At 40.3% G+C, this 12,438-nt stretch overlaps 1 protein-coding gene across 3 annotated transcripts in view; it reads right to left on the bottom strand.

Moving 5' to 3' along the window:
- The window catches only part of LOC149308838 (connector enhancer of kinase suppressor of ras 2-like), a 318,424-nt gene that overhangs the window by 174,622 nt on the left and 131,364 nt on the right, over positions 1 to 12,438 (bottom strand). For all 3 annotated transcript variants that reach the window (XM_089536538.1, XM_089536539.1, XM_089536540.1), the window contains exons 4-5: positions 12,245 to 12,332; positions 496 to 537 (exon numbers count right to left, since the gene is read on the bottom strand). In XM_089536538.1, the coding sequence (XP_089392664.1) occupies positions 496 to 537; positions 12,245 to 12,332 (130 nt within the window). The remainder of the gene's footprint in view (positions 1 to 495; positions 538 to 12,244; positions 12,333 to 12,438) is intronic.

The raw sequence follows: 12,438 nt of genomic DNA, 5'->3' as shown, positions 1-12,438 counted from the left end.
AACACAAAATGAAGAAAATCACCCCCCTTGCATAAAGCAATCATGTTTCCTGCACAAAACTCTTTGTTTTATCACAGAATAAATCCTGAACTGATAGTCCTCAAAAATATTTTTAAAGTACATGATAAAACTATTCATTCTTATTTAATAAAATGAAATTTATAAAGATTGATCTCCCTACTATATGCAGCAAATGTCTGATGGAGATGGACAAGGATGCCTTACGAACTTGTTTGCTGTGTTAGCTTATAACTGTCATTGTTGGCTCTGCATATCCCATCTGCACAGTTTTTCTCTCTTTATTTTCAAACAATGGTTCAACATCAGATAAGATCCTTGAAGCCTTTCTGCAAGCATGTTGCTCTGGAAGCAAATCTACTATGCTCAGGTAAGCATGCACAAGACTGCGTCCTTAATTTGCAAAAGCAGCAACTTCTAGCATGATAAACAGGGGCAAACCAGAGCTAAAACAAATGCTTCAATGTGCATACTTACCACGTGAAGAATTTTATTTTCTGTTTCGTACACCGTGCAATCCTGCAACAAGAGACAGGAGGGGGAGAGAAACAGAATTTAATATCCTTAGAAATCTACTTTGTTTCGGCTATGTTAATGACTCCTTGGAAAAAGTCATGTTGCTTGGGCCATAGCAGAGACAGATGTATGTTACCTGGTTGCATGACAGGCAACACCTTGCGAAATCACAACTATTAAAGGTATAGGGACCCTCAGCAATTTTTAGTCTGTGTTGGATTAGGACTCTGGAGACTGAGGTTCAAATCTCAACTCGGCCATGGAAACCTGTTGGGTGACCTTAGACAAGTCACACTCTCTCTCAGCCTCAGAGGATGCAATGGCAACCCCCCCTCTGAAAAAACTTGCCAAGAAAACCCCAGGAAAGGATTGCCGTAAGTAGACACAGCAACAACATTATTTAAAAGCTGCATTATTGTTATTGTGAGGCATGCGTCAGAGAGGAGACATACTATAGTTTCACCTCTTCTTGCCCTAGGATCTGTTGACAAAGCTACAGAAAACCCGTTCTGTATTCAACCTGCCAACCCTACATGATAAAAGTTGTTAGTCTTTTAGATGCCAAGAGGCTCTTGAATATTAACAGCGGCAACTATCAACTTTAAAACACTTTTAAAAAACAGTTTTCCACCCCTTTAAAGGTGACTGTAGATGAGAATAAGATCTTATTTGTTGGTGATACTTTGTTGTTGGGTACCTTCAAGTCGTTTCTGACTTATTGCAACTCTAAGGTGACCCCATCTTGGCGTTTTCTGGGGCTGAGAGTGTGTGACTTGCCCAAGGTCACCCAATGGGTTTCCATGGCTGAGCAGAAAAAGAAACCCAGGTCTCCAGAGTCATATGCTGCATCCGCACTGCAGAAGTAATTCAGTCTAACACCACTTTAACTGCCATGGCTCCATGCTATGGAATCTTGGAATGTGTAGTTTGCTGTGTTCCAACAGAGAAGGCTAAATGTCTCAGAAAACTACAAGTCCCAGAATTCCATAACTTGGAGCCTTGGCAGTGAAAGCAGTGCCAACCTGGATTATTTCTGCTGTGTGGATGCAGCCATAGCCCAGCGCTGAATCCATGGCACCACCAGCAGTGACAATAAGCAGCCAAATTGTCACTAACACTAGTGACAAAAAGAGATGGGAGACGCATTTATTGCCAATACACTTTCTACAAAATTACCTGTAGAATAAGCAAATGACAAAGCCAATTAAAGTATCTGGCTACTCTGCAGCATAGAAAGGATTACCAGTAGCAGTGTTGCTCTTTTGGAAATCAATCAATCAATAAATAAATATCGCAGAGATTAATTATAATGGCTGGGATCCCGCCACACTCCTGACATGCTGAAGCGAGGTTGCGCTTGCATACACTTTTGTCTGATTCATTTAATGCATAATGCAATTTGACACTGGGGACCAGGAGATTCCTGCAGCAACAAAAAAGAACATCCCCCACTCTTTCCAAAGAGAGATGATATTTTGAAAATTACAGCTGCTGGCTTGCAGCCACCATAGCTATAATATGCATGATTGCAGATCACTTAATTTCCTATCATTACATGTCTTTCAGCACTTGGGTCACAGCCAGTTGTGCAAACAGTCTCCACTTAAAACCATCCATGTTCCAACAAGGATCCATATTCCATTGTAGATCTGCCCCATATCACCTCCTATTTATCTCTATTTACTTGTTAATTAAAATATTTCTATCCAGAGATCCCAGGCCAGTGTACGATAAAACCAACTGGACAAATTTCAAACAGTAGGAATAATACAAAATGTGTTTGAAAGGCTAAAACACTTATCCACCAATGTAGCCCATTTAAAAGACAAATAAAAAGAGTCAAGATGATTCAAAGTGAATTAAAACCATGGTCAATTGGGAGTGGTTTTGTAAAACCATTTGAGTCCCAAAGCTTCCATGAAGCATGTTTTCTTGTGGCACTTGAATAATAGCAATGTTGATGTCAATTGGATCTCCTAGAGATAATGGTCTCCATAAATTGGAAATGGCTTGAAAGCACACAACAACAACAACAATGGGAAACTGCCTCTGAATATTCCTTGTCTAAAATAATCTGATAAAACGCATGGGATAGTCAGGTGAAGCCATGCTTACATACACATTGCAACAAAGCTGGTGGGCATGTGGCCCAACAGATGTTGACAGACACCAACTAGGCTTACCAAATTGGAGATGGCTCCTCTTCTTTTAATGGCTATGTAGAAGAGGGAATTTCAATGAGTGTTGCTTGTCATGCAGCCAAGTGACAAGTGACACCCATTGGAATTCCCTCCTTTATACAACCACAAAAGATACAAGAGTTAATTCCAGTTTTTAATCTGGCAACTCCCATTCCAAGCCATTGTAGTGTAGTGGTTTTGAGTGTCAGACTAGGACAATGGAAGACCAGGGTTTGAATCCTCACTTGGCCATGTTAACCCATTGGGTGACCTTGGGCAAGTCACACACTCTCATCCTCAGAGGAAGAAAATGACAAACTCCTTCTGAACAAATTATGTCAAGAAGACCCCATAGTAATGCCATTAGTCAGAAGTGGCTTGAAGGCACACAACAACAGCAACAACTCTAGCTCTCATTCTTTTCATTCCTCAATGTTGGCTATGCTGCTATGTCTGATGGGAGTTGTAGTCCAATCTTGCCTGGAGACACCCACATTTCCCAGTCTTCTATTTGGACAGAGCCTCCCAACCTTGGATCCTCAGATGTTGGTGGACTTCAAGAAGAACAAGTTGGTATGACTGATGCTCAGGGATTCTGGAAATTTTGGACCAACAATATTCCAAAATGGAGAACCAACACAGAGAAATTTAGAGTAGATCATTGTCCAGAAATCTCTGGTTAGGATGCAGTTTAAAAGGGGAATAAACCAAGCAGAGATGGTGTTTCTGTCAGTGTTATCTCCTGACAGCTCCTAATTAAAAGTTGTTATTCTTCTCACATATTATATATCTTCAATGCAAATCAAAGGCAATAATCAAGTAGACCCCAAAATACAACCCTGAACAGAATCACAGGGACTTTTGATGGATCCTAGATGCACAGTGACATCTTGACAACATTTGAAAATGGAAAGAAATCAACACGCTAGATCAATGGTGTGTGCATAACACGGCAAAGGCAATCTAGCCACAGTCTATTCAACAAAACACATTCCACTTGTCCAAATAGTCAATTTTTAATTTTGTGATGTGAAATCTGTGATGTTGGCCTCTCATGTAGCAATAAATTCCTTTGAAAACTGTTCTATAAAAAAACCAGTCCCATCCATGTCAGCGAAGACCCATATATTTCATTAAGGCTTGCTCCTAAGGAAAATATCTTTAAATCCCAAAGTCAGAATCATCCAGGTTGTAGTATTTCTGATTTCAGTGTATGATTGTGAAACAGGACAGCAAAGAAGGATGACACGAAGGAAAGCAACTCATCTGAAATATGGTGCTGGACAAGCATTCTTCTGATATTGTGGACTGCTACAAAGACCAGTGAATTCAAACCTGAACTCTCATTAGACGTGATGACGACTAAACTGAGGCTGTTGTACTTCGGATCTATCATGTGATGGTGTCACTCATTGAAAAAGCTGATAATACTAAGTTACTATAGATCAGGTAATATCTAATGCTAAAATTGGGCAGCAATATGGATGACAACGAGGCTAAAGGGAGCCAACTAATATGCCCACTTTAAAAATGAGGAACACCAAGGCAAAAAGAGATGAATAGTATATGTTTGCCATGCAGGAGAATTTCCCCCTAGTTTTGCTTGCAGTTCTAAACCATTGTGAAAAACCCTTAGAGTGACCACAAAACAACAAAAACAATCACTCAGATCTACCAGAATATTCCAATCTGCCTTTTGCTGGACTGTGCATCAGTGTGGCAACATTGTACAACCTCAATTAATTTCATCCCCTTTCACCTGATGGTACTGAAATGAACAGAATTCACAAGACAGCAATCCTTGCCAGACTGTGTTCTTTTACTGACAGGTTCCTGCATGGTATGCACATAGTTGGCATTCTTGTCAAAATCTTCTCCTTTGTTTCTATATTTGCCTTTACTACAGGTCCCCTACGCCCCTCGCTAAGATGCACATCCCACATCAGGGCTCAGCCATAGATGGAAATCTCTGCCATTTGTGTTTGCGCTGCCTTGCTTGCTTGCTTACTTGTAAGCCCTTTCGATCTGCTCTGAAATTGCAGCAGGGTGGGAGGAAGCCAAACAAAGTCAAAAGGAAAAAGAAATCACTCCAAATTACTTCTGGTTAAGTAGAGCTGCAAAAAAGATAAAGCCAACAACAACTTTCAATTTCAAGTGAAGTGTATGTAGAATTATCTTTTGTGTTTGTGTGCATTAACATAATAATTGGGCAGGAGAGTTCAGGTGCATTAATGCTTTCATTTCAATCCCAAAGAGACATTTCTGTTTCTTTGCCCTGCTAGGAGTCTCGAAGTGACAGTAAATGGGGCTTACGCACAATTTCATCTATCATGTGTTTGCTTAAAATATCTCTCTGGTTCTATTTGTTTTCCCTTTGTGTTTCATGAGGGGAATACACAGCTGAACCTGACTATCTATTTGTGCTTTATTGATTATATTTTTTATCTTGCTTTTCCTACAAGAAGCTTAAGCCTCATTTTGCCCTCATAACAACCAGGCAAGGCTGATTAGATTAAGAAACTGAGGGATTTGAACTTGAGTCTCTGGAGCCTAACTCAAATGATCTGCCTCCATTTGCCTCCAATCTGGTGCTTTCCAGGTGTTTTGGATTGCAACTCCCATGATCTCAGCTCAGTAGCAATGCTGGCTAAGGCTAATGGACACATGGCCCCAAACATCTTGAGGGCACCATCTTGGGGAAAGCAACATTGCACCAAGATGACCTAGAAAGATACCCAGTCTTTTGGATACAATTGACTTTCTTCATGTCGTTTGCTGTTGATTGTTGTCAAGTAGACATAGTAACCCTATGAATAAGAGATGTGCAAGACATCCTGTCACTGACAGCCCTGTTAGGTCCTGCAAACTCAAGCTGAGTCTATTCTTGCATATCTGAGTCTACACTTAGTATAACATTTGGATGGGGCCAAGTTTTCCAGATTTGTACTGACCCTGGCCTTGTCTATACTATTAGTGAGGACATTGAGGCAAGTCACCACAAAGTCAGCCACATTTCCCCCCTGTACTGAGGTTGCTTCATAGTAAATGGTGACCCTATGGATGAGACATCTCCATCCATATCATCCACTGCTCTGCTTACGTTCTGCAAACTCATACTCATGATGTCTTTACTAGAATCCATCCATCTCACATGTGGCCTTTCTCTCTTTCTGGTTCCTTCCACCTTTCCTAGCATTATTGTTTTTTGCAGTGAGTCATGCCTCCTCATGATGTGTCCGAAGTATGACAGCCTCAGTTTGGCCATCTTGGCTTCCAGGGAGGTTTCTGGCTTGATCTGCTCTAGGACCCATTTCTTTGTCTTTTTGGCCACTCTTCTCCAGCACTACATCTCAAAAACACTGATTTTCTTCCTATCTCCTTTTTTTAACTATCAGCTCTCAGATCAATATATTGTAAAAGTAAGGGATACAACACAGAGAATACAATGAAAATACAACTGTAATAGGGAATCCATACATGGTAATAGGGAATGCATTACTATGCTTCCTTTTTTACCAGCAGAGGACTGACCTTAAATTGATAATGTATGATAAGATACAGTAGGATAAGAGGGAGACGGCACTACCAGTGTCAAGGAGGCCACAGCCCTGAGGTTGTAAGGCTTGAGTAAGAGACCTGGAGACCAAGGATCTTGAATGTCTCTCATTCATAAGGTCACCATAAGTCAAAGTCAACTTAATGGCAAATAACAACAAACAACAGCAGCATCCTATTTATGCAGACATCCAACCGAATGGAAACAAATAAGAAACAAAGCCTGGAGCCAAAATCTCATTCTCTGTCCTTGCCACCCCTATACTATCCCTCACCTTAGATATGTCATGTGCACAGGGCTAAAAATAAAACCAGGCAAATAAGGAGACAAAGAAGTAAATCACACCCTTCACTAGAGAAGTAAAATGGAAGAAGGTTTCCAGATGTTGATCCTCCCCTACTTGTTCTTACGTATTAACTGGATGTGACATTTTAGTCTCCACAAAGCGCTTTTTGTAGAAATCAGAGTTCTTTGGAGAGAATCTGGCTCATCACCCCCAGCATTATTCCAAAACTATCTACCTGCCAAGTTATCAGCTTCAAGCCTCACATTCTGTAAGATTTCCTTTTCAGCTCCCTCTTTAGATGTTTTCTCGTCTTTCAGCTGAAATGGCAGAAGACTTCTTACAAGCCAGAGAGATTTGATATAATTGCACAATGACTTCGAGGCAGTCAAATTCCGCACTGATCTGGGTTGTATGGGGCATAGTAACTTACAAAGGTGGCTTCTTTCCCTCCTCTTTCTTTCTTTCTTTCTTTTTTTTTTTAGCAAAAATGAAAACACATTTTTTAAAAAAATAATATATTATTAACTGTAGGATAAGTTTTAAAAAATCATTTGTCACTTAGCTTTGAGTCTCTTCCTGCATTTCTGAAATTAGCATTCATTGGAGGGGGTGAAATGCTTTGACTTTCACAATCATATGGGTTGGGATTTATTTTTACACACATATATTCACCAGCATATTTTTTTGTATGCCTTTGAACTCTGCTCAAAAACTACTCTGTTGCTACCAAGGTTGACATTAATTTTAATATTAGGAAAATTATTATTTAAGCATGGATGTGTCAACTGTAGGGATTTGAATCCTCAACTATTTCAACCTTGCATGCAACAACAAATGACTACTATAATTTTTCTTCTGCTGCAGGAAGGAAAAACAAAGAATGTTTCTCTCCATGATCCTTCTCATACCTGCATGTCTTGAATTGTTCTGGAGGAACTATTCTGGGTAGAAATGCACGTAATGTTTTGCACCAAAAACCATTTCCGGCACAGAAGAAAACACATTTTCTGTGCAGGAAGCCTGTTTTTCCACCATGTAATTGTGCACATACACACCCTGTATTTCTCCACAGAAACCTTTTCCCAGAACACTTCATAATATTAAAAAACTGGAAGAAAAACTGCATGAAAGTCTTGCAGCCCTATTATTCCCCGACTTCAGGAAAGCTACTTTTTCAAGTGGGAAACCAATAAGTGAGAATATTCTTTTCCATCCCTAGGTAACTGACTGTCACAGGAATGGGCAACTGTGGGAGGATAGGAGGTGCATCGTTGAACCTTCAAACAACATTTTGTCACCCAATGCCCTTTAGGACTGTTGGGAGCATTTTTGCTACACTTTTAGACCCCCCCACCCGCTCATTTTAGGCTCAGTAGACGATTTCTTTCAAGACCAAAAGTGATCAAAAGGCACATCTGATTTATTTCCAGTTAAAAAAAAAAGCCCTTTCCTGGAACTAAAATGCCACAGGGGTAGGTCGAAAATGTGTCAAACATGCCATAGCCTGCTATTTGCCCTCCCAGACTCTAGGCCAAAAAAACACAGCCAAGGAGGATTTGTGCCACATCGGGATCTCCATGGGCTTCATAGTCAAAAAGCTACAGGGGGACAGAATAAAGACATTGCCCTCCAAATAAAAAGTCTGCCCCTTAAAAAAATAATAACAACAACAACATTTAGAAGCTTTAAACCTTTATTCAGCCACATCCATCAAGAAATTTTATTATGTATACTATTAACTTTGTTTGATTCTGAGTTGAGGAAGCCAACGGCCCCTCAACATGTGTCTTTTCTTTGAAAGGATTTATTAAGTTACACAGAGCTGCAGTTCTGGCTATTTTTGTGCATCTCTCCTAGGCTTCCATTTCTCTTTGGTAATTCAGCTTTATTGAAGCGAATCCAAAAGGCAGTTTGTAAAATCAAATAACTCAGCAGTGCAGCCTCAATACAGTGGCAAGCATGGATGTGACCCACACAACTGTGTTGCTACCCAAGGAATATTTTTTTATTAAAAGATAATTTTTTCTTTAACGCTTTTGCTGTTAGAGTGACTTAAAATATGATTGGTGAAAACATTTATATGTTCTGGCCATCGGTAGTCAAGGTAAAATAATAATCAAAGTACAGTGGGCCCTTCCCTTACGTGGGAGATCTGTTCTGGACTCCGCATATGCTGGAGCTCCATTAGAAATAATGGGCTTGTTCCTGTGGCACAGTGTGGTGTGCGCACCACAGGCGCCCACCTCATTACTTCTTCCGGGAAGTGCCAGGGCTTTTTCTGGTGCAGCTTTCAGCATATGCTGAAAGCTGTCGATGTCACACCCGCATATGCTGCAGGTGCACTGTACTGCAATGTGTTCTACATAGGTCTACTTTGGACAGTTGTTGTTGTTTTTCCTTACCCGCCTCTCCTCAAGGTGGGTTACAACATAGATTAATACACATAAAACCATTTAAACACATTAAGTTAAAAGACATAAACATAGAACCCTTTAAAAATTCCCAGCATGAAATTACAATATCCCAAATTAAAATCCATAGTTTAAAACGGACTGGGTAGGCCTGCTGGAAGAGGTAAGAACTTAATGCTGTATTCAAGAACTACAACTGGTCTAGAATATTGAAGGTACTGCTTTGTGAGACACAAAGACCAGAGTGGATGACCAGTGGCTGATCAAATGGAGCGGCATCTGGGAAGCAGGAGGGAAGTTGCTGAATTTGCAGGCAGTGCATGTGTGTGATGGAACACATCCATGATGGAGAGGCAACAACAACAACAAAAATAACTGCAAAGTTATTGAGATCACGTAGTGTGGACAGCCCATGGATGTTCATCCCATTTGGGAACTGGCCATGTGGATAATGTGGTTTCGATCCACTTTCAGAAACCCCAGGATCAAGCTGGTATTCCTGCCAGTCTGACATGGGAGGCTTTCTCACTGGGCTTGATGGTCAAGTATCTCTTTGAAGTGCTGTAAGGCAATCCTTTCCCCAACACTACTGGAAAATGTTCCAAGTAGAATATCCATTTTATCATACACTGTTTCCGTTTGGATAAAGCAATTGCAGCTTGGCCTACTGTTTGACTTTTGAGTCTCCCATCAAACATTCTTACTTTTAATTCATCCAGCAGAAATGCATCTTGGTCTTCCTTCTCAGCCAACCTAATTATTTCAGTTCAAAGAATAAAGAGCCTCATTTGCAGAGCATATCTGACCCAATACTAATAATATTAATAATATAAATCTTCAGTTTTGTAGAGCAGAAGGAATTAATTTTACAGAACAGCCCAGGCTGAGGCAAAACGTCCTGATGGTTTCTCTTTGGCGTTCCAAAGCTTTCCATTCTCAGACTGATTGGAATTCATATTGTGTAACCAGGTAAAAAAAATCTATTTACTTTTCCTATCAACCTAATTTAAATTAAGGTCTGGTTAGATGGAGCTTTATATCTAGGTGTATGGCATAAACATGGTACTGAAGAGCTTGAGACGGAGCCAAGATTCAGGTAGCAGATGGTCAATTAAACAAGTGAGCGATTTACTTAAGGCCTGGAGTTAGAAAAGGATCACAAGTAGAGAAAAGACAAAGGCAAGACAACGACACGACAGGCATTTAAAATGATGAATGTTGGGGGGAAATTGTCCCCTTCTCCTTGGAATAATGTGTGTGTATGTATATCAACAGTCCATTTTGGACTTTTTTGATACAACATACCATTAAAGTGTGGAATTCAGTGCCACAGAAGGGGCAAAGACCACTTGAATGAGATGATCGCAGCAGCTTCCCAACCCTTTTAAAACTTTATTGGATAGGTTTTGCCAGTGGAAGAGCTAGGAGAAATTGCTTTTTGCTAGTTAAAATCAGCAGTAGAGGAGAATCTAATTTGCTTAGCAAACCAACCCAATTTGCACTTTCTGAGCAAATGTGGATTGGAGAACAACTGTCTTTCAGATTGTGCATTTCTTCAAGTTTTGCAATGCAATTGCTGACACGAAATGGGTATATTAGCACCACTGTCATGCATTTTATTTTAAATAACAGACGGATGCAGAAATTGCACAGAACAGACTTTTATGTCAAGGTTTGCCCCAAACAAAGTACTGTCAGAAACAGAGCAGCAAATGCCCTGTCCCCACAAGTCAGAATCATACTATTTAGTACCCAAAATCAAACAAAACTGTTGTAGCATATGGAGAAAGAAGTCCCACATCCCACCTCTTCTCATCCCTGTGACCTTTTTGATCAAGGCAAATAAATTACAATTTGCTTCTTTAGCAAAACACCCCCAAATCTGCTGCCCGAGGTAGCTGCCTCATTTTGTGTAATTCCAGAGCTGGTTCTACTTAGGGCTGACACAATATTGACGCGGCCCAGGGACAGATAGTAACACACCATCAACCTTGATTTTCTTTTTTAGCTCTATTTATTTATGTAAAAGATTCATTGGACTTACATTTATATCCATAAAGTCTTACTATGACACCTGATCATGATGTGCAGGTGACCCCTGGCTCTCAAAGACTTATGCCAATGGAGCACAATATCTGTCATGTTCTACCAAAGTGGCCAGGCTTTGAGTACAACCTCAGTAGTCTGTCACCTAAGGCCCAGCCTAGCTAAGAGAAGAAAAGTGCCAGCTGGTGGACTAGTAAACAACTCCAGGTTTTGGACAACTTTAAAAGAAGTAGACAAGAACCTGGGTCTATTTTAAGGAGACATCCTTTAACTTGGATAACTTGTTCTAAGTAGGAGCTGAAACCTGGAGTAGATTCACCACTCCACTGATATTGGACCTACCAGCTGCCAATGAAAGGATCTTCACCAGAAGGCTTGCCAGAAGATAGTATGGAATACTACCATCACTAGAAGGTAGTACAGAATAGCTGTTAAATATATTGGTTGTGAAACTGCCAGTGCTGATGAAATGTGCAAGGTATTAAGAGGTATTTGTAAGCCACTTTTTGGGTAATCCCATGAGGGCTTCCAGTACATAAAATACTATAGATGGTTCATTTCTCTAGTAGGACTGGGGGGGGGGGGGGGCGGGAATGACATATTTTGTTCACACACAGAGACAGAGTTTCAAAGTTTTCTCCCTGCTGGATGAGGCAAAGGGGGTTTGTACACATTTTTGTATGATTTTTAAAAATGTTTTCTGGGAAATGTTATTTTGGTGTGTCTTCAAGTCATTTCCCATCCATGGCGACCTTCATGCAAACCTATTGCAGGATTTTCTCTGCAAGGTTTGTTCAGGGAGGGCTTGCCTTTGTCCACCTCTGAGGTTGTGATAGTGTGATTCCTCTGAGGTCACCTAATGGGTTTCCATGGCTGAGCAGGGATTTGAACTCAAGTCCTAATCCAGCAATCAAACCACCATACCACACTGGACCAAGAAAATCTTATTTGTACATAAAAATGTATTTTTGCACAGAAAATTGTTCATCTTTTAAAGCAAAATGCACTGTTTTCTGTGCACAAATGTTGTTCCAAATGCCACCAAAAATAAAAATAAACATCCGAACCAGTGTGAGTCCAATATTTTTAAAGGGGTGTCTCAACACATAACATGAACCTGACATTCCTGCTGCCTTGCCATAGTATAAATTGCGACAGAGGAAGGCAGTATCTCGGTGCGTACAGTAAGGATGTAATGTACAAATAATGTAGAAAACCAACTCGCTCTTACCTGTTGCACTATGGTTGTTAGTTCCAGGCACAGTTGAACAATGTTATTTTTCAGCAGTGAGTATTCTGTCACGCTGACAAATGGAGACCTATTAAGAAGAGGGGGTTTTAAGCAAAAAAGTTATGAGTGTTCTCATTTACAATTCCTATAATCAGACTAACATCATAATGAATATGTACTAGTCATATTTCCTA

This window comes from Sceloporus occidentalis, unplaced genomic scaffold, assembly GCF_023333645.1.
Source record: "Sceloporus occidentalis isolate IW3139 unplaced genomic scaffold, rSceOcc1.0.p SCAF_8, whole genome shotgun sequence".
Taxonomy (NCBI): domain Eukaryota; kingdom Metazoa; phylum Chordata; class Lepidosauria; order Squamata; family Phrynosomatidae; genus Sceloporus; species Sceloporus occidentalis.
This window is presented reverse-complemented; position numbering and strand designations above follow the sequence as displayed.